Raw genomic sequence first — 27,415 nt, 5'->3', positions numbered from 1 at the left:
TAATGCCAAACTTTACATTCTCCAAAAAGGGGCTGCCATGAGGGCTCAAAATGAACAGAAATCCATGTAGGTTTACTAAGGCATCTGGCTGCAGCATGTGCTACCTGAGGTGGTGAGCAGCTCCACGTACAACAGTATGAACAGGATTTTGAATGTATTGAATGTGTATTTTAGCAGTATGTTATGCTTGCAAATGATTGCTCTCAAAAGGTCAGTAAGAGGTAAGAAGAAAAACAGATTGAAGCAACAGAATGCACCTTAATGAGAGAAATCAAACCACATACAATAACAGGGCATCCAGAAAACAAAAGGTAAAGCTGGGGAAGGAAATAAAGAAAACACAAAAACAACAACAAGAAAAAAAATCCCTTGAACTATACTTTTTCTCTTTTGCTTTTTTAGCATTGGGGCTGGGGTAGGGGGGATTGGGGGGAAGTTCAAAGGGAATGACATTGTTATCTGTAGCTCTCTTTATTAAAAATGTGGTGCTACTAATAAAATAACCATAGAAGTTTCAAAATTATAGGAGAAACAAGTGGACACAGACATTTAAAAGTAGATAAAACCTATAATGATATAGCCATATATCCTTCAGTGCCTCTAATTTACATATTCAAAATAACTAAAAACCTCTCCCTTCAAAGTGTTGTCTTTCTTCTGATTCCCCTATGTCCATTGTTGCCCTTAAAAAAAAAAAAAAAAAAAAAGAAAGAAAAGAAAAGAAAAGGCAGGCATTTTGACAGCAAGATGGGTTAATTTGGGAATAGTAGAAGAATAGCAATTTGGGCCAAAATAACAGTATGGCAAACCATAGGCATGTCTGGAGAACAGAGGAGAAAGGTTTGCTTTTACAGGGGAAAAGAGGAAGCTGGGAGATTTGGAAAAGTAAGGGTGGTAACAGCTTCTCATTGGCTGAGTGTGGCAGTTTCTCATTGGCTGGGCTATAAATCCCACCACAAGCCTGAGGCATCCAGATAAAGCGGCTCAGGTAGTGATTGGCAAAGGTGTTTTGCCTGGCAAGAAGAAATTGTTCTGCTGTGTAAGTCTTCCTGTTTGGGATTTGGATGGCAGTGTGTGAGAGCGCCATCTTCAGGGCTTCCCAACTCCAGTTTAAATGAGGTTTCCTTTATCTATACTAATAAAAGGGTAATATGCTAATTAGACCTGGAGACCTTCTGGATGTCCTTCCGGACAAAGCTATGGTGGCAGGGCCAAGGCAGAGCAGTTAGGGGTGATCAGACAAGGAGGAGGGCAGTTGCGGGTGAGCAGGCCAGCAGGGAGGGCCAGTTGGGGACGAGCAGGCTGGTAGGCAGAGTGTTTAGGGGCAATCAGGCAGGCAGGCAGGTGAGCAGTTAGGAGTCAGCGGTCCCAGATTGGAGAGGGTGCAGGCCGGGCTGAGGGACACTCCTCGCATTGTGCACAAATTACATGCACCAGGCCACTAGTTTGTTTATAACAGTGTGAATGAATTGCCTTATTAGCCTTCCACTCACCCAGGCATCAGGAGGGGTTCAGCCATCTTTGATGACTCTTTTATATCTCCTCACCTTGAGTTTATACTTTTTAAAAAATCATTTCTGTTATTGTAATGCTTTTCTGCCTCATCCCCTATACTTCCCAAGTCATTGGCACTGATGAGGACTATTAAAATAATCAGCTAACTAGTCTTCTTAAAAATATCTTCGTTCCCTGGCTTCTCTTTGCAACTTGCTACCAGAATAATATTTCTCATATAAGCTTATAATCATATTTTAATGGAAGCAGTAGTCTTTGGAGCTAAAGCTGCCAAGATTCAAGTCTTGCCCATCCACATAGAATGCTTGTGACCTTGGGCAAGATGAATGTAACCCACCACAGATTCATCATACATAATTAATTATGTTGGAAGAATTATTTGGCATCACATACATAAAACCCCTAGTAAAAGTAGCTTCATTCTTTAATCTTGCAAGAAATGTTCAGTGAGCCTGCATGGATATCTAAAATCCTGGCATCTGCTCCCACAGTTGTACCTGCCTCTGAAACTCTTCTCCCATCACACTTCCTCCAAATCTTAAGAATTCTTAAAGGCTATCCACTCCTCAGTGACGACCTGGAGGTCCTCTCAGAAGGAAAGGAGGCTCGATCAGCAGGGCAAAATGAGTAGAAAACTTATCTGAGTGAAAAGAATGATACTTCTAAAGGATGACATTTCCTTAACAATTTGGTGAAAGCATTTTATTTAAAAAATGTTTTTATTCTAAGGCGAGGATTGGGGTGTATAAAAAGTATACTAAACTGAAATGGAATTTTTGGACTGGAACCCGGATTCTTTGTCCGCTGGAGTCAAAGAATGAATCCACAGAGAGAGGGTAGTATAGCAAAGGTGGAGATTTATTGAGGAACAAGTAAAGACTTCCATGTGGGGAGAGGGAAAGAGTCCCACAGAATGGACTCTCACATGAGAAGGGGGAAAGGGTCCCACAGACTTCCTCTTTCCATGGTTTATAAAAGCTGCAGTTCCTATGTCCTGATGTCCCCTCTGATTGGTTAATATTCCCTTCTGAATTGGTTACTTTAGTGATTCCTGAGGCCCTCCTCCCTCATAGTCCTTCCATTCCTTCTGGGCTTTCTTCTTTCTTTATTTGGTAAATATAGACCTATTTTGGCTACTTCCAGCTCCCTTGTCATATGGAAATGTATCTGCACCTGGCTTCCTTGGGTTATGAAGATGTACCTTCTCCCAGTCTGTAGCCCTGTGTTTTTCCATGGACCCCAATTCTAAAAATTCCCTAAGCCTGCCTATATTCTCCTAAAGTTCCTGTTTCAAAACTATTCAAAGATGTTTATATACAGAATTGCATATAAAGAGAAATCAAACTATTACTTTAAATATTGGGTTGTAAATTCTCAGAAAATGAGCCTGCTTACATCTGTATTATGTAATTTATTGTGCGCAGTAAACATCGCACAAATGTGTGGCTTGATGCTTTGGTAGCTATAGAGAGATGCATTTTGCAATAGGATATAATCTCAGTTGATAACACAGGTATCTGAAATTACAGTCCTTAGAATGAATGACAATTTTGAGGTTAAAGAAAATTTAGCATATGAGAACAAAGAATGGTGTCTGCAATGATTTAACCTCCTCCACTTTTTTCATAAAGCAGAGTTTATGAAAATATATTTACTGCTTTACGTGAAGCTAATAAATTCCAGAACATGTTGAACCATTTTGGTAGGTAATGCAACTGAAGTTAAGAGCTTTATCCTCAATTTTTAATCTTTTGTCATATTGCTTCAGATTACCATGTCTATGTAATGAATATATAATAGGATGGAGTAGTACTTGTAGATAATGTATTTTTAATTAAAAGTTTACAATGTTTTGTTTGTGGTATTAAACATATTTATGTATTTGAACTATGTAGACAATGATAAAACTGCTCTACTAATTTAGACATTTATGATGCTGTTAAATAGATGTAAACCATGAAAAAAATCTGAGCACCAAAAATTGATCTGAGGTGAAAATAATTGACCTTTTTTATTTTATGTTTTTACTATATAAAATTATGTTTATTTTGTTGGTAAAAATAGTTGAATTTCACCAGTAAAAGGACCTTTAAAAGAAAAGTTCTTTCTGGTCAGATTCTGATTCACTGTTTTATTTATACAAATTCAGTTATTTTTCAATTACATGTCAATTAACCTGGAAAAAATTTAGAGGTGTAAAATTCATAGGTGAGTTTTAGATATTCTCAGGATGATGTCTTTAACCATAGAATGATTGCTCCAAAAATCAAATGTACAAGTTGTATAATTTCCTATGACTTGTAAACAAACAAACAAAAAAACATGGATATGTGTAAATATTGCCTATAAAGGGAAGGAAGAAATTACTGTGAAACTGTTAGAAATTTTTCTGTTATTAATCCTAGACTAGAAATAAAGAACCCAGATGATGTTACATATTGATGATAATATTTCCACTGAGATGCTTTGAAACTCTGATTTAAATATGTAACATTTACATATTGAATATCATTGAAAATATTTTATTTTAACACATGAAGAAAAATCACGAAACATTCAAATTTGCTTAGGAAGAGGGAGAGTATGCTGAAAGTCATATGTTTCGGCACTTATGTATATCCTGGTCGTATTTAAGACATAACAGAGGAATCTCAAATTGTAATCAAAGCAGAGACATACAAATACTGTAACTGTCCACTGAGGCCAACATCAGATTCTGACCCAGATCACATTCATTTCCTCAAAAGGAAAATGTGTGTCATATTTATAGAGCAGGTGGAATTCTGGGTCAGAATAAGCACAATTTGCAGGAGGAAAAAAATCCTGTTAATGCGGCTCTCCTTGCCCTCGGCAGTGACCCTTAACATGTCTTCTGTGGAATTTCAGTGTTTCCTAGTGCTTCAAGGTCTCCTGTTCCAAACCCAAGCTGCTCTGGGGAAGACTGAACAGAGTGGCAGCTCAGAGGCCCTGTCAGTAGGATGACAGACACTGCTTGTCCTTGCCTTTCTTAAAGGAAATGCAATTTTCAAAGCCCCCCTCCCCCAAAACACCCTCTTAACTGAGAAAACAAATGAAATGAATCTAAGTAAAGAATAATGTCACTTACAAACTCCAATAAGGACATAAAGTATTTACTAAATTTAAAACACACTGAACATAGCAATGCAGATGAAACAAAATTCTGATGAAAATCACAGTAGTAAGATGTAAGTAAATATAAAATCAAAGAGTTTATTAGAACCCCTAAATAAACACATGTGCATTTTTATTCTCTACTATCAAATACAGGTATTGAAGAAAAATCTGATGAATCATATTTAGTTACTTTAAAAAACAATTCGATTGAATCATACGTAGAAAGAGAGACAACATGACATAGCTAAAAAAATTAAGGGACTTGAGATTCTAAGATGTAAAATGTTAGCATTATCATTTATGTTTGAACTTATCTAGGTATATTAACTATTGAGAGTCAATTTCTTATTGAGTATGGAGGTTATAAGATCTATTTTACATGTTATTATAAAAGTAGATAATGCTTGTAAAAAGAAATATTCATGAAAAATATATAAGTATTATTAGAGTGGAAACTTTATATTTAATCTATTTAAATTATTTGAATTTAAGGGTAGTGTATAGGACAAAATAAATCTCTGGTTTAGCTCTATGGAAATGAATGTTTTCTATATCTGGATAGAAAGTCTTTGACATTTTCATTTCTATTAGATTAATTCCCATTGAAAATGAAGTGAATGGTTAGTGACACTACATGTTTTATAAAACCCATCAGTACCTTGATTTTGATGTCAGTCAAATCTTATGTTTCTCCTATATAAACTTGCTATTTTTAAACTGCTTACATAGTTAATACACTATTGAAAATGTTATTTTCAGAGTTGTGTTTTCTATCTCAGTTGACAAGTGATTGTAAGAATTTTCTTTAAATAAAGAAGCAACACATTTTTGATCAACTGTATGTTTTCTGATAGCAAGAGCAAATTAAGAAACATGGAGTACATTCATGAAAATACATTAACCTCTGGTTTATGCTAGACTCATGCTTTTGTCTGATGGCCACTATAAATTCGTCAGAAGGAAGCTAAAGTATAGGACCATAGCAATGTTACCTAATTATATCTTTTAAAAATATATAATTAAAAAACAATAAAAATCCACTTTAAAACTACATCTTGCCGACCAGTGTGGCTCAGTAGTTGAGCATTAACCTATGAACCAGTAGGTCACGGTTCAATTCCCAGTCAGGGCACATGCCCAGGTTGCAGGCTCCATCCCCAGTGTGGAGCATGCAGGGGGAGGCTAATCAATAATTCTCTTTCATCATTGATATTTCTATCTCTCTATCTCCCTCCCTTCTTCTCTGAAATCAATAAAAATATATTTCAAAACAAAACTACATCTTAGCCAACAATGTTAAGAATAAAAATCTCTACTCAGTCTCTTTCTAATCCCTCTTTGGTTCTATTAACACCTTTTTATGCAATACCTAATTTGTAAACCTGTTTTATGGCCAAATGATGCTTAGACACACTTTTGATAATAATATGTACTCCTGTCATCATAACTCTGATTCAATTTTTATCTTTCTCCTGTCAACAGAGTTGCCTTTGCCAGAGTTTGAAATAGCACTTCTGCCAATACAGCTCTCTTAGTGGTATCCTCATATTTTGGAGGAGTGGGGTTCAACAAGGGGTGATTTGTGTAGACATTTGACCATGTCTAGAGATAGTGTCATGGCTGGAAGATGGAGGTGCTACTGACACCTAGTGGGTGGAGGCCAAGGATGCTCCTAACCATCCTAAAAAGCACAAGCCAGTCCCCCACAACAAATATAATATCAAGCCCAAAATGCCAAATGTGCCACTGTTGAGAAAGCCTATTTTAGAGAAAATGTTGAAAATAATATTACCTAATACCACAATCTAATTAAGATGTATTTTCCATTCACTTATAGATAAAAGTTACATTAAAATAATTTGAAATGCTCATATATTAACATTTTGGCCTTAGTTCTTCATTGTTACCACGTTTTATATTATTTTTTTATGAAATTGCATGTGTGGCTGCTCATATCCCAAGATTAATTGTATGTGCATGAATTATTACTTGAAAAAACAACTACCTATTTAACCATAGAAGTTTTGCTATAGCTCTAAAGCATTTTTATTTTTATTACATCTAACTGACTAGATTTGTGATATGTGGATATGTACAACGGCTCTTTGCTCTTCCTCTGTCTTTTCTCTCTTCATATTTTTTTTTCCATTCTGGTTGGCAGAACTCCTCTAATTGCAGCCGGAGTCATTGGAGGGCTCTTTATCCTGGTCATCATGGGCCTAACGTTCGCAGTTTATGCGAGAAGAAAGAGTATCAAGAAGAAAAGAGCCTTGAGAAGATTCCTGGAAACAGAGGTGACCTGTTTATTTCTTCTCTTCATGTGTTTAGGGATTTTCATTAGGTTTGGAGGTTTTATAAGACACTCAATTTTTAATCCAAGTGAAAATTTTGTTCAGAGGGCTTATATTTTATAGTATGTTATATAAAATTGATGAAAAAATCAGAGTATATAGTAAAAGTAATCAGGCATGTTCATGGCTTAAAGAGGATCAAAAGCAGAGGTCAAGGAAATTACCTTATTGAGGAAAAGACAGATGTTTTTTTTGGGGAGAGGGGTCCCATTATCAAGCTCTAGTATATCTAGAAATTATCTGGATAGAGGATATCTCAGTAGCAGATCTAGAAAAATGTTAGGGATAGTTTTTTTTCTGGTTCAAAATAAAGCCAGACAGGCAAGCAGTTTATGCTTTAATTGGGGTCATTATTCCAGCAGTGAAAGGCTGAGCTTACAGGATAAAGCTTAGTGTTGTAATCACACAGACCTTATCACGCAATTTATGAGATGCATTTAATATTGTGCATGTTAGTTACTGTGAATATGTAAATTACCATATATTATTATAATTTCTTTTCTATTGCTATGAGTTCCCTAGCATGAAAGCTGATAGCTTTCACTGTACTGGTTATAGGGAAAAAACAATTACAGAAGACTATGTATTACCAGATTCTTCGTAACTGGAATACTATCGCTTCCTCCTGATACACACACTCCTGCCAGGCTGAGCTATTCAGAGCTCATCTGTTCTGAGACATAGCCTTCCTTGGCTTTTGTTTCTTTTTCTAATTGGCAGTATGACAGTCTTGATTTTTCCTCCTAACAATAACAGAAATAGAAATATTCAATCATTCATAAATTTTGCAAAGATAATGAATTAAATTGTAGCTTTTTTTCTCAAGAAATCATAGTTAGATAGAAGAAGCTACTTTATGGTTTCATATATTAAAATGCTTCCTAAGGATTAGAGTTATTTAAAATTAGAATGGGCTGTCCCATCAATAGATATGAGTAAACTTTCAAAAGGTAGTTAGTTGTATACATGGGACAACATAATTAGTGATTTCTAGTTGAGTTGGATGTTTACAGAGCAACTTGGTTTCACGTTCACACATGTGAATAAGTTTGAGCACAGTGCATGTGCTGTGTGTATTTTCAGCTTTGGTAGGATGCTGGAGGCAGATAGAATCTTCCTCGTGTTTAGCTTGGGGCAGTCAGCGAGAGAATTCTGGAAAGTGAATAAATAATATTTGGAGAGGAATTGAAGGCTTGGGTCAGCAGTGGACATTTAGGTGATTGAATATATAGGAGAGAAATTATGTCTCTTAACCAGGTGTAGAAAAACTCATTGTTATGAAAAGAGTTGTTTTGTTTTGTTAGTATGGTGCTTTCTAAGAATGTCCTTCAAATTGGCATTTTATTACTAAATAAACTCATACTGATTGGTTTCTAAAGCAAATTCTATTTATGTAGAAAGTTATCCACAAATTCTATTTATGTAGAAAGTTATGTAGGACTAAATTAGATAATTGTTGAATTCATTCCTATCTTTCTCTCAGTATAAGTAAATACCTATTATTTTTTTACCATTTAAATATAAGAGGGATTTTTAAAAAAATATATTTTTATTGACTTCAGAGAGGAAGAGAGAGAGAGAGAGAGAGAGAGAGAGAGAGAGAGAGAGAGAAATATCAATGATGAAAGAATCATTGATTGGCTGCTCCTACACACCCCACACTAGGGATTAAGCCTGCAACCTGGATATGTGCCCTGATCAGGGCTTGAACCATGACCTGGTTCATAGGTCAATGCTCAACCACTGAGCCATGCTGGTTGGGCAATAGAAGAGGAATTTTTAAGAGGATTGACTTAAATCCTTAATATTGAAGCTGGAAATTTGACTCACCAGTGAACAGTTTGTTAAAGCATGGTATATTAGAATGTATTTCAAGTTGCCATACTTTTCCAAAACTTTTGCTTCAGATTTTTGTCTTTCTTCTGTTACAAAATAAAAGTAGGAAATGTATATTTTTCCAACACATACTTATTGAGATGCACTGTGAGCCTGACGCTTTGATATATGCTGTAATGTATTAATGACAGCTGATCTGTCACCCTGGAAGAGTGACAGATTCAGTTCCTACATATGACAGGCAATGTGCCAAAGTTTTCACTCTATATTATATACCATTGCCTTCTTTAGCAATCTTCTAAGGTAATTATTGGTTTACTTGTTTCACTGATGTAGAATGAGGGGGCAAGAAGGGTAAGTTGCTTTCTAAGCCTGTGAATGGTAGCCCTGGTATACAAACCTATGACTATAAACTTAATTCTCTTTCCACCATTTTGGCTCACAAAATGAAACTATGCTTTATTTAAAGGTATAATACTCAAATTCTTGGGGAAAGGGGTGAAAACAACATGTTTTAAGACAATTTTAAATGATACCCCAGGAAATTGTAAGAGACTAAACATCTCAGGTAGAATTGTGAAGCTTTCAAAATATGAAATGATTGCATTGTATATGCCAAAGCAGGATACTGTGTGTGTGTGTGTGTAAATATATATATATATATATATATATATTTAAATATATATGTATATATTTAAATAAAGCTAGCCTTAAGTAGGAAATCTAGTCTAATCTTGCAGATGATTTTATTTGACTTTTGTATAGGGTTTTAAAAAATAATTCATAAAACTTACTCATTGTGTGTTTATCAAAATGTACTAACCAAATGCTACACAACAGAGGTGAATTCAAATCAAGGGGACTCTCTTCAGGAGACCCCTTTTTATCAGATTTAACAAAGAATTTTGTGATTTCTTTCTAAGATTTTTTTATGTGACTTAAATGCAGTTATGTGTTTTAACAATGTAAATTTGAAGATGAAATAAAAGTGTATTAGTTGTCAGACTGTTAGAAAGCAACCTAAGTTTATTGATAATTTGTATCATCTTCTTCCCAAAATTATTGCCATGGCTAAACTTACCATCATACAACACTCTGTGCAGCTAAATTCAGTGAACCATGATGTTCACAGAAGCATAATAATAACCACACTGGAGGGCCACGGTGAACTTACCCCTATAAACAGACATCTTGTAATATTGTGCTGGTTTTCAAGATAATTTGAGTAGGAGTATCCCTTAATTACTCCCTTATGCTGATAAAGTACAAGCTATTTGTCTGTGTTTAAAATGTAGCTCCTTTATTTAACTTAATAGAACAGCAAGTTCTATTTCTCTTGCCTTTTCCTTAAGCATAATTAACCATCTAAAATTTGAACATAGGATATAGACGTTGTGGTGCCAGGGTCTCTTCATTGTCTACATTTTTGTTTCTCACATAAGCAAGACATTGGCACACATTCACATACATGTCCCCTTGCTTATTCACCCTCTCTGACTGAATGGCACCTAAACTATCACATCTAACAGTACCAGCCCTAGTTTACTTCCTTCAGCCACACCCAGTCCACATCATGCTCTCGTGGCCCCCACCCTTCAGACCTGTTCCGCTCCCTGTGGTACCCTCCTTCTCCTTGATCCTGTGTCTAAACTGTTCATGGTGGCAGTGTCCTCTGTCATGACAACCTGCTTTTCATCATCTCAAGAACAGTTTTAGCGTTCTTCCTTGAGGAAACCAAACCTCACTAATCTCACTCCTTGGTGTAGTTTTATTCCTTTACATTTCCTAGCATTCACTCATGATCTAGAATAGATTCACAGCATTTTAAAATTTTTGATCTAGAAGATACCTGGGTCCTGCTACTTAAAATATGTTTAGGGACCATCATCATACAGAGGAATCACTTGGGAGATCTGTAAAAAGCAAATTTCTGCCCCAACTGCAGACCTACTGAACCAGAATCTGCCATTTAGCAAGGGCTTCAGGTGATTGATATGTACATGGAAGTTTTAGAAGCACCGTCCAGGAGTATTGGCATTGTGCTAACTCTTTTTTCCCCCTCTCTTCTGACATGTTTACTCTGGCTGTTAAGTGCCAAGTAGGCACCATTTCATGTTTTGATCTGCCAAACCATCTTAAATGAGAAATAAAACTTCACTAGAGTATGCAGGCATCCAAGTCTTAGCTGGAAATGCCAAAAAGGAAGGGGCTTGAAAAAGTAGAATGAAGAGCCTCTAAGTAGTCTCTAAATTTTTCTAAAAATGGGGGGGATGGGAATCTCCAAGCCCAGTATAACTCCAGCTCACCAAGTCAAAGAGCATGAGCAGAGAAAGGACAGGGTCTGAAGGAATGGTGACATCCATCTTACAAAGATATTGTTTTTCAAGAAAAAGTGTGCTTGTGTGTTTTTGTATGTGTGAGAATGGGCACCAGCGAGGGATAGAGAAAGAGAGAGAGGCAGTGGTTGTTGGACTGGAAGTTGTAACCTGTCTTATTTATTTATTTTTAGTTGGTAGAACCCTTAACTCCAAGTGGCACAGCGCCCAATCAAGCTCAACTTCGTATTTTGAAAGAAACTGAACTCAAAAGAGTGAAAGTACTCGGTTCAGGTGCTTTTGGAACCGTGTATAAAGTAAGTAAAAAATTAATATGTACTATCAGTTATTTTAAGTTTGCCCCATACTTGTTTTAATTAACAGCCAGAGTTATTGCTCTAATCAACTTAATTCCCTTTTAATATCCAGAGAGGAGAAGCTTTATACTATGGAGATGTTGATGCACAAATAAATTCATTAGTTTTTATCAATCAGGTTGGGAATGGGTGCAAATGTGAGAGGGCAGGAAACATTGATACAAAGCCTACGTTTAGTTCTTCCTCTCAACACCTTGGAGCCCCTTTTGATATCATCTCCCCTCGGACAAATTTTATCCTCATCCAAAATACCCAGCTCCCTACCTCTACACAGAGCTCTACAAAATCCCCGACAGGCCAGGTACGTGTCGCAATCGCCCCTCTTCTTTTCTTCTCTTCCATTCAAACTTCCCCCCATTTAGCTAATCCCATTAGAATCCACACAAGTGTGCTGGCTCCTTAGTAGGACAGGACTAGTACCTAAACCACTTTTTGTCTTTCCGGTAACATGTATGATTTAATAGAAAAATGTCCAGTTTTGACATCCTCACCATTGTATGCAAACTGAAAAAGTGAGTATTTTTGTGAAATTCAGGTCAGACAGAAGGAGAGGGTAACATCACATGTTTTCAACAAGAGAAGCATTTCTGGAAAGGGAGAGTTCAAATGGTGGCATTTGTATGTTTACTTTTTAGCTTAATCACAAAACCAATTCAGAGTCCAGGTCCACGATTAATAGTAGTGAAATTTATTTTTAATTAACAACAAGAAGAAATTCTGCTTGCTCAGTGCTAAATAGTTCTTGTAATATTCATTCTTCCAATTTCCAAGTTTACTTTGCCAGTTTTATGTATTTTTTAAAGCTACATGCAAGCCTACATTTTGATAAGCATATTAGAGGTCTGGTACATAAAAATCATGCACTTGGGAGGGAGGGTCCCCCAGCCTGGCCTGTGCCCTGTCAGTGTGGGAGCCCCGCGATCGATTGCCCCAAAGTGGTTAGGCTCCGCCCACCCATCCGGGGCTCCTCAATGGATTGCCCCAAAGAGGTAGGCCAAAGCCAGGGGTCCCACTTCTGCGCCGTGTGGAGCCGGGAGGCGGGGAACCCCAGGACCCTCAGGCATGCCTCGCCACATGGAGCTGGGAGGAGGCAGAACCCACAGGCAGGCCTCACCAGACTCCTAGGCAGGCCTTGCCTCGCAGAGGCGGGTCTCCCAGGCAGGCTCCATGCCTCACATGCAGCATCAAGCCCAGCCCCACCCACCTCCATACGCCCACTGTGTGCACAGCCTTCTTGTGATGGGGTGAGGGCATCACGGTGTGACAACTACTTAGACTTTTATTAGTAAGGATCTGTTAAAATAGATGGGATCTTAGGAATTTTTCATTTTTAAATATTTAATTTTTTCTATTTAAGACAGATTTTTAAACAGAAAATTTTAAAAATTAAAATACAAATCTTAATTTTCTATACTGAATGTTTTAAAAGCAATAAAATTTCTTTCTTTAAAAATTGTTTTATTCTAAGGGTAAGTTTCTTAATATTTTAGTATGCATGTTTTATTCAATTAAATTCAAAATTACTATTATTATTATTTTCATTTCTTTGAAATTTTATTTAATTATTGGGGAGACATTGGTTAATGAAAGTAATAACTAGGCATGTGATTGAATAGAAATGACTGTAGGCTTACTTGATGCCTTCTGCATATCATTTCTTTGTATGTTCAAAGAAACACAATTTATCCTGTTTCTCTATTTTTATTATGGCAGAAAAAAATGGACTTCCATTTATAAGACACCTCAGTTGTTAATTGTTTCCAGAAGACTATCACCCTTATATTTTTTTCAAAAATGATATGATTTGGAAATTGAATATTATTTTAAATCACGGGTACCATATGACTCAATACTAAATATGACCTTGTGATCTCAACAGGGAAAATATTACCCATTTAGGGATTTTTTTAAAACTTTATTAATACTTTCACTAAGAACAAATGTTTGTCTATTGACCATGATGTTATACCTTTATGAAAATTACTTGCATTGAAAGGTTATTGAATGTTCCATAAATATGTTTGACTCATAACTGTAGTGTGTCTATCATTAACCCTATGTCTTAAATAATATGTTAATTCTTACAAGGACATACTGTTTAAACTATAAAGAATTATTTTTGACTACACAAGTGCAAATTGACTTAGGCAATTTTTGGTTAATTATTTCTCCTGGTTGGATATATTCTCTGTTTAAACATAAAAGATTTGAACCAATATTATGGGTATCTTAGTCTGGTAGGACCTAGAAATTAATGACTATACTTATTTAAAAAGCATTGCAAATTAGTTAACACTGAATTCATGTTTTTACTTCAAAAGTATACTTTAGGAATATTTTAATATTGATGCAATAGCTTTATAGGTTAATCTCTCTGATGTTACCTTATTGAAAAATGGTAAGTCTGTTCTTCACCCTAGGAACCATCATTGAGAAAATGTAGCCTATGGGTGATGGGCTTTTGTTTGTTCCCCCCATTTAAGCATTAATAATTTTTGAAAATTGTTATACAAAAGGGGACTTGTTTTTTTGCACTTGACATACAGATTTCCCTTTTCATTCTAAAAAGAATGTAACCTTTATATTCACCTTCTAAAGGTTTATGTCCATTTTTTCTTTATTATTTTCACTCTTTAATAATTCTTGTTTAGATCTCCCCTTACCTTATTACAACTTTGGGTATCACAAATACATATTTTGCATAGAAATACAATGTAGAAAAAAGTTTAATCTTTTCTTTATGACTACAACCAGCTAACTTTAAGGAAGACATGAAGTAGAGATGTTCTGTTCAGGAATAACAGACTGTTTTTTTTCTTTCTTTCATTTTAATGTTAAAACTGACCTAAGATGATTCTTTTAGTTTCAGAGCTAACAAATAAAAAATTTGAGACTTTTTAAATATAACCTCATATTTCCTTATGTGTTCATTGGAGAAAATATACTTTAAAAATATTCTTGTATATTGTATAAATATACATTTACACAATTGAATACTATGCAGCTGTAAAAAGAAGCATCTCTTACCCTTTGAGACAGATGGAGGGACCTGTAGAGTATTATGCTAAGCGAAAGAAGCCAGTCAGAGAAAGACAAGTATCACATGATCTCACTCATATGCGGAATCTAATGAACAACATAAACTGATGAACAAAATAGATCCAGAGCATGGATGAATCTCAGAGGGAAGAGGAGAAGGGAGTGGGAAGAAACTATCCAAAGAACTTAGATATATAACCTATGGAGACAGACAATAGTGTAGGCCTAGGGGTAGTGGTGCAAGGTAGAACTGGTCAATCGGGGAAGCAAGGGACATTTGTAATACTTTAAACAATAAAAATAAATTTTTAAAAAAGCACCTACCTCAGAGTATTATGAGAATTCCAATAAATTGTGTGATACACAAAATATCTCAATACATATTAATTATTATAATCCTTTTCACCTGTTAAAGGATGACCCATTTTTCCTCAGCCAGCAGTCTGTCACCTGATAGTTGAATATTCTTTCAATATAATTTAAGAATGAAGAAAAAATTCTTGTGTAATATATGCATCCAACTAAGCCTTACCAAAATCATGGTCCTTAATCAAATGAGTTAGTTGTTTATACAGAAATGCTGTTATTTAGTTTAATGTTGTACTTTACTTAAACTCTGTATACTTTTCCAATATACAGATCCTGTTCAGATATTATAATTACATTTCCATAAGAAGAAAGAACTGGCAATGGCCAAAATAAATCCTATATAATAAAAACCTAACATGCAAATTTAGGACCAGGAGTTTGACCAGGGGCTGGGGCCGGCTGGCCAACAGCCTGAGGCCTCTCTCCCCGGCCGTTGGGGTAGGGTGGCCATGGCAGGCAGCCAGGGGAAGGGAGGCCTTGGCTGGCAGCCGGCAGCCACTAGGGACCCTAGCCATGCATAAATTTCGTGCACTGGGCCTCTATTATTTTATATTACTTCAGAGATAAAAATCCTTGATACATAACACTATTTAATAATATAGGCAAATCAATATGTGCTTAATACTCCCTAGTATTTGCCTTTGAAAACTAATTCTTAAATAATCACCTTAGAAAATTAATCTGTAAATTAAACTTCAGGAACATGAGAACATTTTTTTTTCTTTTTCTAGTTTCAGAATTAATTAGACAATATTAAAGCTGCAAAGAACCTCCAGTATTACTTAGTCCAACCTTCTAAATTACAAATGAGACAATTGAAGTTCAAAAATTGGAACAGCCTTCTCAAAGTCTTGGAAAGTTGATGATATAATTCACATCAAATATATTATTATATCTTTTTTCAATGAGTTTTCACTATGCACCACCTTTTTATGCACACAAATGGAATTTTATAATAGTGTAAACACCCTGAAAGCAGAACACATGTACAATTCATCTTCAGATAACAAAAGCAGACAAACAAAGTTGCTAAGTAACTTGTAACATACAACAGGTGCTTGATAAATATTTGTTGATTACATGAAAGAATATAGAACTTGTAAATTATGTTTAAGGAATTAATCGGTTGAGTGTTAAATCAAATTTTGTTCCTAGATTGAATATTGTATATGTTTTAATAAAGATTTAATGTGAAATTTTTTCCCCTCAAAGGGTATCTGGGTACCTGAAGGAGAAACAGTGAAGATTCCTGTAGCTATTAAGATTCTTAATGAAACAACTGGTCCCAAAGCCAATGTGGAATTCATGGATGTAAGTATAGACATAGGCAATCTCATTTTTGTCTGTTCTTAAATACTGCTTTTAGAATTAAAAAAAGGACTCTGAAAATATTATAATCTTATTAAAATGAAAAGCTTGAGCTGGGAGTCACAAACTTTTGCTTAAAAGACCACAGAGAATAAATGGGCTCTTCTGCAATGTGGTCTCTGTGGCAGCTACTCAGCTCTGTCTTTTTAGTAAGTATGCAGCCATAGACAGAGGAAACACAGAGGTGGATATGACTGTGTTCTAGTAAAACTTTATTTTCACAAATAATCTGAAGTACAGACTTGGCCTGCCGGCCAAACCCTGCCCGCAAGGGCCATGTGTTTAATATGATAAACTGCATTTGGGAGTGGTGATGATGATTTGAAAAATTATTGGTGCACTGGATATTATTGTTGTTATGACCTGCTTAGTTGAAAACATCAATAGAGAGTAATTAATGTAATAACTTAGTTTGTATTGAATTTAAATTAGGAATCTAGCTAAATCAAATAATTACGCATTGAAATTTACTTTTATTCAATTCAAGTTCAGAGGACAAGATCTTAAAGGTAAAATCTGTAACTATAAAATAAGAGAGTTCTGAAGAATAAAAGTACTTTATAAGGTCAATCAGAACTTTAAGATTTCCCCTGGCAAAACCTGTGGATTGAGCTGTTCAGCAAATTTCAGTAGGTAGGAGAAATGAAGCTATACACATAGCATGCTGTTATTTCTACCCAGTTTCTGTTATAAACTCTTTTGTAAATTTTATAGGAGCTCAGTTTGTGACCTTAGAAATTTTATCTGGGCACAATGCTAACCATCTTAAGTAGAACTACTTTTAGTTTAAATTATTATTGGTAGTAATGGGGCTGGTAATGAGCTAATACAAACCTGCTGCTCTGATCAGTTGGTGCCGTGCCTTATCAATTACTAAATATGTTAAATATCACCCCTGTTACATATCTATCAATGTTATCAGTGAACGTGGAGTTCTTGGAAAAGTAAATAGCAGAGGCCCCCATGGGAGGATAGGGTTTCATAGAAAGCTTGATGATGTAAAATAAACAGGGTTCCCCTCCAAAATCCCTCCTTGCCATAGAAAAAGCTCAATCTTGTCTTCAGCAGGGCCAGGATTAAGGCCACTATCCAGAATATCTGTTCCAAATTAAAATACAGTCCAGTCTAGTCTGCATCTGGCTAGCTTAGCTTGTGTTTCCACCTGTAGTCCATTGTGTGTGGGGTCCTCATGGCCATGGGTCATGTAGCTGCTTAAGGCCACATGGCTCTGGAGAGAGAACAGGTGAGCACATGGTGAGTGCAGGTCACAGAACAAGAGGGCAAGAGGGAAAAGGAGTAAGAAGACTCTTTACCTGGGTATTTTTTCCCTTCCAAGATTTTTCACCTTGTAGTGGCTCCCACCCTCCTAGCCAATGATCCTTTTATCAAGACTGGCAGTCAAACACCTCCCCTTTGTCACTCTGACTTCACTGCCCATGTCCACCCCTTTGTTCAATCCCTCCCCGCAGTGATCTGCAGGGAACGGACTGGTGGTTCCTGGGGAGTGTGAAGCTGTAGCTTCCTGGTGGCGCTGCCCAGAGGGCCATGCTTACAATGTCTGGCCTCTCCTTTGCTTTCTCCCTATTACCAACATTAACTAGCTAATTATGATGCTAACGCCAAACCTATCTATCAGACTTTGAGTCTAGTGACTAAATACTATTTCCCTCTGTAGGCCTCTAAAAGTTCTGACACTCTGCGGCTACATGTCCTGGTTCATATATTAAAATGTAAACCTGAAGCCTTGTCCAGTGATATTACAAATCAATGTGATCTTGCTATAAATTTGTGAAGAGAATTTTCAAAGAAAGTAGAAATTAGAAAGGAAATGCCAAAGTGTAGGAACAGTGTAGGTTAATATGTAAAACTGATAGAAAAAAGATCTAACCCAGCCTAGACTGCCGCGGAAGCTGAAATTCACAAGAACGCTAATGGCCTCTGCAGGAAGCTTGTACAGCCATTTTTGTCATATTTCCATGGAAACAGACCGGCAAAAAGGGGTTAAGAGGCTACAAAATCATCACCGAAGAAAGAAGCTCTAAAACCCTCATCATGATTTTGAATGATTATTTGAGAGCTCCTAACCCCATCTATTTCTTTTTCCCTGATCTGAGGTCTATTCCCATGGTAACATGAGTGAGATGGCAGCTTTAAGTCTTAGGTTTCTGCTGAATTTGAAATGAAGCTGTGATGGAGTCATGAAAGGAGTCATTTTCCTAGATGGTTGATGGATGGTGATCTGTTTGGTTTTTCTTTAAGTTTTTTAAAAGTTAAGGAAAATATTTTGACTGTTCCCATTGTTCCTTGTGGATGAATGCTACAAGATTAGCAGATTGATCAATTGCTATTGGCAGAATATCAATAAATAACAAGCAGAAACACTTCTTACTATTTTTGTGACATTTAAAAACATTATAAGGTTAATACAATGATTAAAACAGTTTAGCCCGAGCCAGTCTGGTTCAGTGGATAGGGCGTCAGCCTGTGGACTGAAGGATCCTGGGTTCCATTCCAGTTAAGGGCACATACCTTAGTTGCAGGCTCGAATCCCTGGCTCTGGCCTGGTCAGGGCATGTGGAAGGCAACCAATGGATGTATCTCTCTCACATCAATGTTTCTCTCTCTGTCTTTCCCTCTCCCACTCTCTCTAAAACTCTTGGGGGAAAATATATCCTCAGATGAGAATTAACAAAACACAGTTGAACTGGCAAAATTGATGGTGAATTTAGTAGTGTTTGAAATAGCCTGGTATAATTTTAAGGCAAACATATGCCTACATCTCATACCTACATTTTTAGCTCATCTATTATGTGTGTGGATCGTTATAAAAACTTGAACAACATATTAAATCACAATAAAAAGGTTTGTGTAAGCAAAATTATTTGAAATTTGTACCTAAGTATTAAGTTGAAATTTCAAATATTCCTAGGATAATTAAATTAAAAGTCATATGGTTGGCATACGTCTTAGTCTAGATTCTTCTAGCAGCAAAAGCTGAAGGTAAGACAAGGATTTGCGTGAAAGGTTTCATTTGGGAGGTAAATGGCTATCAGTAGGACAGCATGGAAAAGCGACAGGGGAGTCACTGACACAAGCTGCCGTGGTGAGTGACTGGACCTTTATTTATTTTACTTTTTTCCCGTTGGAGAGACTCTGGCAGCCAGTATAGGACATATACTTCAGGGTTATCCTACTCAAGGGTTATGGACGCTGATGTAAAGACTCCAGCTGCCAGTCATTGGTTGAATGCTTTTGCATGTCCTACCTGCCAAGGGTGGTAAAACAGGCTTAGTAGAAAGAGCTGTTGGGCAAAGAAAGGCAGGTAGAAATCAGATAGTACAGAACTAGACTAGAGTGTTCCAAGCATAACTTTCAAACTCAGATAAGGTCTACTGCAACCATGCTACCTGTCTCTTTCACAAACAAATGCATGTGTGTATTTGTATTATCTGTACATGTGTGCATGTGTTTTATACCATTTTTATAGAAGATTCCAAACACAATGGAAACTGCATATTCTTATTAAGCATTAGACACCTCCCCCACCACTCCCCAAACTTTACACTTAGGATGGAGTATTCTGGATTCAATAACCTCTCCTACTAGTTTTATCTGATATAGCTCTGCTTTATTGGTTATTATAATAAACAATACAAATGCAGCAACTTAATACTGAAAATTCGCTGCATTTAACATCTCTATTGATATCCAAGGGCAAAGGAAGAGGACTTTTACATTTTCTTAGAATATTTACTATAGGAAAAAAATAAATAAGAAGCAATTTGTGTTCTATTAAATGCTACATTAAAAGCTAGAGAAGGAGAATTTGGTCACAAGGCTGTTACTCAGCTCACCTGAATATGTCTAATGGATTCGTAATGACAGTAATAACATTCTGCTAGTGAATGGCCAGTACACTCTTCAGTCCCATAAAGGAATATCACATTGAGCAACATTTAGAAAATTATTCTAAAAGTCCACCTTTATAAGAAGAATGCTTACATCTATTCCTAATTATTTCAAATAATACTGTTTCATTGGGGAAATGCTTCATTTTGTTTTGTCTTTTATTTTATGTGGTGTAGCACACATACCTAAAAATGAGGCTATTGAACAGGATTCTTGGAATTGGGGTCCATGGTCCATTTAAATCAAGCAGGTTCTTAAGTTTCCCTGAGTTTCCACCATTATTGTGATTTTTCCCCCTGATATTTAAATCCACTATCATTTGACATAATTATATTTGCCTAAGAAGGGAATATGTCTTTAATTATTTTGAATTAATTTGTTTTCTTAAAAATTAATATTTGGAAAAAAGAAGTTCTATAATTATCATAAATTCTAGTGCCTTATCAATAATGGTTAAATTTAGCTGAGTCTCCTTGGCTTCAGTTTCACCACCAAATCAACTACAGAGTTCACAGTCAAGTGCTACAAGGAAATGAATTTCAAATGACCCAGACTTATTGTGTAAATGGTGATTTTCTTATTAAAAGAAGAATTATTTCTTTCCCTCACCCTATACAATAGGACATCCTGTTTATCTTTTGCTGCTGTCATGTTGCTATTTTTGGAAGTAATTTTCATGTGAATTTTTTATATGTTTCTCTTTTATATAGCAACTTTACAACAGTCAATGTCTTGACGGGAGTTGTTTCAACACTAACTGATGTCATATTAGTGGGTTGAACTAATATACTTTGTTGCCAGAATTTGTATATTCTCTCAGATTATAGCAGACCGATCACAAAATGATTTGAAAAGATATTTTTGCTACAACTCTATTTTTACATTAAATGCATATGGCTTTATGCATTTAACACTAATTCTTAGCTATACTCTGTGTCATAGTAATAGTAGATGTTCAAAAAATTCATATAATTTAATCCAATCATCAATCATATTTTTAGACTTTATAGATTTTTCTCATTTACATACATGAATATAATTCATCAATTTTAGAAGTAAAAAGAAATGCACAATTCTTTCTTTAAGGCCCATTACTTAGATGTCACAGGATTATATACTGTTGGTATGATCATAAAAATTAGTTAAGTCCTTTTTTCCTTTAAAAAAATAAGGTAAAGTAGTTAAAAGTTTTAGATAGTTACTTTACTCATAAAAATAATAGCTTCAGAAGAGAATCTATACACTCCATTAGAGACAGAATTTAAATTCTTTCAAAGCTCTACTAAAGTGAAAGAAAAAAAAATAGTGACTACAGTAAATTATTTCTTTCATAGTTTATTTTGCTGTCCTTTGTACCCAACCTGTTAGTGTATAGAACTTGTCTGGAGATGACATCACATCTGAAATTACGATTTCAGACACCCCCTTCTCTGACCACATTGTCCACCTCCTCTAGTTATTTTTCTATAGGACTTAAGTGAGGAACGCTTTATCCTCTTTGATATCTCCCAGTCATTGACTCTCTCCTGTTTCTCACTGTCCTCAGCTGCCACCTGTTCTCACATCCCTCCACAGCCAACTTATATTCATGGCCTAGCGTTATTATAATGACATCCTTACAAAAATCTCCAACTTTCTCACTTTTCAATATCAAGTTGACAGTAAGCAATCCCAGAAATATTATTTCTCAGTGCCTTCTTCTATATCTCCTCTCAATCTATACATTTTCCCTAGATTATCTCGCAGGATTATCAAATTCTAGCTGTAGTGTGTTTTATAAAACTGACCTCATCTCTGTCCTTGATATGGCCATGTTGAGGTCTCAGGGGCATCTCAAGTATAACACATTCAGAATGTACCTCTTCATCTTCTCTTCTAAATCTCCTCTGCATTCACTTTTACCTATTTATATAATTTGTTTGTCCATCCACACTGTTTGTCTCTTTTAGGAATTTAGGATTTATTCTTGAATGTGACAACCTCTCAAACTTTCAATATCCATTTCCAATTCAAAAGCAAAAACTTTGATTCTGTGCCAAAAACACATTTGGAGAGCAGCTTCCTCTTTTTTATATTCCATTGGCACCACCTTTATCAAAGCCACCAGTGTCTTCAGTTTGAATTATGAGAATAGCTTCCAATTGTCAATACTAAGCATGAATAAAACCTCTTAGTGTCTTTCTGAAGTAAAATAAAATACTAGATCTTTGGCTCCTAAAGCTCCTACTTACTGTCCCAGTCTTCTCTCTCTTTACTGACTTTCTTACCACTCCTCTTCCAAGCCGACCAAGCCAAGCAATGATTTTGCCTGGAGTGTCCTTCCCCCAATGCCACATAATGAACTCTTAGTTACCCTTATTTTCTCAGCCTAACTATACTTCCTCCAAGATCCCTTTGCTGACCCCTTTAATCTAAATTGTATCCTACTAACAGCGCTCAGAAATTGTCCTTAGTGCATCTATCATGATAGGTTATGATAGGTTTATGTGTCCTAGTTTTTATGGTAGAGGCCCACTCTCCACCACTAGATTACAGGATCCCTGATAACAGGGATTGTCTCTTAACTCCACCACTGCATATCGAATGGCAACCATGCTGTATATATGTTCACTGCACTGTGGTGTAGGGATAAATGGCAAACATACTCTCCACCATACTTTAATGTGCCTTTGCAAATATAATTTCACCAGAAGGTAGTCATCTATTACAATTAGCAAATAGTTGGCATTGCTAAAAATGATAATACAAAAGTGACTACTTCACAAGAATGTCTCAAACTTTTTCTTATAATAGTTTTCTCAGAATGATCAAATGTATTTCACATTTGATCCTCATACCAATGCTCTGTCATTAATAGGTTTGCTTCTACAATTTGCAAAGCATAGACTGTCCAGAACTAAACAAATTGACAGAGTTTGGTTGCATCAAAATCGTTGCAAATAGAAACTCTGTCAGCATTGCCTCCATGCCATCATTATCCTTACATTATAGTACAAGGATGTTCTGACATGGATATGGACAGAGATTCACCTAAGATTGATGGAGATCTTCATGTTTAGTTTAAGCACACATTTAGAAACAGGAGTCAGTAATCCTGGATCACACATGGAGTGATTTCCATCTAGATTAAAGATACTATATAAACAATGATGAATTTGGGGACTGTTTTGTTTGCACTCAATTCTCCCTCCCTTTATGAAGTAGCAAAATCTTATCTGTGCAATATGCTATGGTGGATTTGGACAAAAACTGCAACTCAATGATGAAGCAAAATCAGAACGAGAAGGGATCCATCTAGTGTGTTTTCGATCATGTTTACCACGAATCAACTATAAATAGCAGAGATTTTTAACTATATTTTCTAGAACCTAATACATAAAATCGACATCAAAATTACAGGTTAGAAAGTAACAAAAGAAATGATATTTTTGCATCTGGACTGAGGAAAAGCAAAGTCTGAAGATGGGTATTATTATGTCCCTTTTGTGAGGAGAACGGATAGTATTTAAATCATTTTTCTCATTCCAAAGCCAGTAAGGGAAGACAGAACCTGGATTTCAACAGAAATCTCTCCAGCTCCAAAGTCTACTGGTTTCTCATACCATTATTCTGTCTGCTCCAAAAATCACAGTATCTAAGTGAGAGACAGTTGTCACAGGGATAAAACAAGTAGCAGAAGTTCCTTTATACTTTTATTTTTTTCTGAGTTTTTTCTTCTGAGTTTCTGAGGTGACCTGTTGCATTCATTGAATTCAAGGTTTCTTCAAGAGGTATTCTTGCTCTATAAAGCCCTGTCAATGACCTCATCATTTTCTTCTCATTTATTATTGCTTCATATGACATTTTATGTCACTCATTCTTGCCCTCAGACTAGGAAATCAAACTGAGTTTGTCTGACTTCCTACCAGACAAAATTCCAGACAAATCCTCTGATTTATACAAACAAAAAGAATTCTAATGCATTGTATTGTATAAACATGTTAAGCTCATAATTACCAGTTTGCATAACAGGATTACCATATCCGTACTTCTTTTAGCCTGTTAAGACAATAAGTTGTAATATGCATGCTATACAAACAGCTCAATTGTTGGTTTGTTTGTTTTTCCACCAAAATATCAAGACAGTCTTTGGAACATTTATAACTGCTGCTGCAGCTCCTAAGAAGGCCTGTTTTTGTTGCTCAGAGCTTAAACTTCACGCATAGTTCATTTAGCACAGTGTGATTAGACAGAAGAATGAGCACCTCTGAGGTAATCAATTTATGGGACCAGTTTGTCACAGAAAATAAGCAATCAGCAAGGGCTCTTTATCTCAAAACTAAAAGGCGTAGGGTTTTCTACAGTGATGCTTGATACTGCAATTTTATCTAGGGTTTTGATCTACTTACAAATTTAATCTAACCTCTAAATGCTCCATTATCTCTTAGAAAATAATTAGGAGCTGTAAGCAGAAGTCTGCATACAGGGGTTTCCTTGGGAGTCCCTAAGCTCATTGAAGCAAGGGGCTGGATGGCTGCTGTTCAGTGATATTGGACCAACAGCTAATAATAGCAGGAAATGCTGCTTAGCTAGGTGAGAAAGTTAACTTGGGGAAAATGAAAATGAAACATTTGGGATTTGGGGTCAGAAATAAATTTCCCTTTTTCATTTGTTTCCTGGTAAGAAAATAGCCAAGGGAGCCAGTTATTATTGTTATTATTATATTTTGACAATTTATAATTAAGATCCAAGGCCCACTTGATGTCAGTCATAGTCACTGTAATTTCCTTGTTTCTTCACAATGAAATTTTAGTGACTCAGGATTAAAGTTTGTATAATGCCTATAAACAATATGTGAATCTGACCAGTAAATTAAAAATTGTCAGCTCTAGCAAGCATGTGGCAAATGAACCATAGGAAACATGTGAGCTTTTGGGAGGCTTCCAAACACAATAGGTTTGATTATAAAGCCAGAATATTTTTTTTTTCCTTTAAAGTAATGAGCCAAGTTCCCTTAAAATTAAAAATAAATTAATTTCAAAATTGGGAACATTAATTCACTTTAAGAAAGGGTTACTATACTCTCATTAAAGGAAAAGTATTTCATTGTTATGCTGAGATATTTTAAAATACAAATTGACTAGTTTTTCACCTAATGTTGATTTTGAAAGAGTGACTTTCATCCTACATTACTCCCTTTTCTCTAATATTTTTATAAATTTATAATATATGTGCTAAAGAACAACGCCTAAAACCCGTGTGTTATTTTTGCATTCCCAACAAGGTCATCAGTGGCTTTGCTTAATAGCTACTTCACACATTGTAGCTCCCACACTATCCATATCCTGAATAGTAAGTGTTTAGTACATATTTATTTTTAGTGTGGAAGGCTGGGTAAGATATATTTACTTTATTTATTTTTCATTAGTCTTTTATGGAGTGCTTGCTATGTGCAAAGACCCATGCTATCTATGTACTCTAAGGATTGTAAAGATGGAGTATGCATAGGATTAACCTTAATGAAATTTGTCTAGTGTCATATTAAATGATAGCAAAAGAGAATATTTCATCAGGTTGGTACAGAGAAAGTATGATAGGAGACTAGTAGAAGAGAATAGTATCATTAATGTTGGCTTTAGAGATCTTTTAAACTCTTCAGCAGTGCAAGAATGCCAACATTTTTGGCCTTCCAATTTATTTGGATGCATTCATCTAAAATGCATGCATTTATGAAATAAATAGAAACTTGTTTTAGTTTTTTTGTTTACCCTGATTTTGTTTTTGCCATATACATTTGTGTAAATATACACATACACTGTATGTATTTTTTAACCATTTTATGTGTGTGTGGTTTTCATTGGTTTATTTTTTGGAAACCACTTTAAGTAAGGAGAGGATAAATTCACATGCAAATATTTTCATGCAACTCATTTAACACTAAAAGCCTCATATGATATTAAAGTTTAATACAGTTCTAAGATATAGGTGCTCGTTTCTTATTTTAAATGCTGAAACTTATTGTTTCTAACATGTTTATTTTAAAATTTTAATAAATATTCTATTTTATTTAAAATCAAGAACTAGTTGGTTTCCATTTAAATGTAATTATTACTTATTAAAATTTATTGAAAATTGCTGGCCATAAATGCTCACCCAAAGGAGTGACATATTATTGGGTTGTAGGTATGAACATATTGTGAAAAGGTAAAGAACGACCTTTTGTACACTGTAAACACAAAATTCTCAAATACTGTTTACCTTTTAATTTTTGAGAGCTATGAATAATATCAACTGGTTCAATAATATAAATCAACTTTTCTGCTTGGAAATCTAATTGTCATTGAAAGTAGCTGCCTAGCCCTAGCCGGTTTGGCTGGGTGGATAGAGTGTCAGCCTATGGACTGAAGGGTACCGGTTTTGATTCCAGTCAAGGGCACGGACCTTGGTTGCTGGTTCCCCAGTCATGGTTGGGGTCCATGCAGCAGGCAATCAATCTATGTGTATCTCTCACATCCATGTCTCTCTCTGACTCTCCCCCTTCCTTCTACTCTCTAAAGATCAATGGAAAAATATCCTTGGGTGAGGATTAACAAAAAACAAAACAAAAAAAAAAAAAAAAAGGAGAAAGAAAGTAGCTGCCTATAGAAAAAAGAGTGCCATTTCATAAGACTTTTGTTTTTCCTCAACTGGGTTATATCTACATATCTCTTTAGTAATCTTTTATTGTGTATAGTAAAAATGTACTTCAATACTTCATATAAATTTGTGGCTGTTAAGGAAATAACATTCCTATTTACAATGGAGATTAAGATATTTAAAAATAGTTTGTATATAATTGTGCTAGCAAAGTTTTCTAACTGAAAATAAATGAAAGGCCTTTCCTAATAAGGCTTAACGCCTCTCCACTGCCTCTGAAGTAAACAGAACTGTTGTCAAATTAATGCCATATCTAGTATCCAGAGGGACCTACCAGCTGCATCGAAAGTTATCCAGTGTAAACTTATAGGTGACTTTGTTGCAGAAGACCAAAGAAATACCAAGCGCGCTTCCTAGAGAAAGGGCGGGACCCCGTTTATTGACACTAGTGGACTCCGGGAATAATTTCCAAATCAGAGTGAGTAACACACAGAGGGCTTCACTTTTTGTAACCTTCTGGGTCTTTGTCTTGCAGATAGGGTTCCACCCCTCTTCATGGGCTGACAGGAAGGCCCCAGGTGTTGGG

At 35.7% G+C, this 27,415-nt stretch overlaps 1 protein-coding gene across 1 annotated transcript in view; it reads left to right on the top strand.

The window, feature by feature from the left end:
- The window catches only part of ERBB4 (erb-b2 receptor tyrosine kinase 4), a 925,368-nt gene that overhangs the window by 707,839 nt on the left and 190,114 nt on the right, over window positions 1-27,415 (top strand). The window contains exons 18-20 of the mRNA XM_081095735.1: window positions 6,812-6,944; window positions 11,347-11,469; window positions 16,150-16,248. Coding sequence (XP_080951861.1) covers window positions 6,812-6,944; window positions 11,347-11,469; window positions 16,150-16,248 — 355 coding nt within the window. The remainder of the gene's footprint in view (window positions 1-6,811; window positions 6,945-11,346; window positions 11,470-16,149; window positions 16,249-27,415) is intronic.

Source organism: Myotis nattereri (genome assembly GCF_964212035.1).
Source record: "Myotis nattereri genome assembly, chromosome: 7".
In the NCBI taxonomy this organism is placed as follows: domain Eukaryota; kingdom Metazoa; phylum Chordata; class Mammalia; order Chiroptera; family Vespertilionidae; genus Myotis; species Myotis nattereri.
Note: the sequence above shows the minus strand (reverse complement) of the source record. Positions and strands in the feature narration are given on the sequence as shown.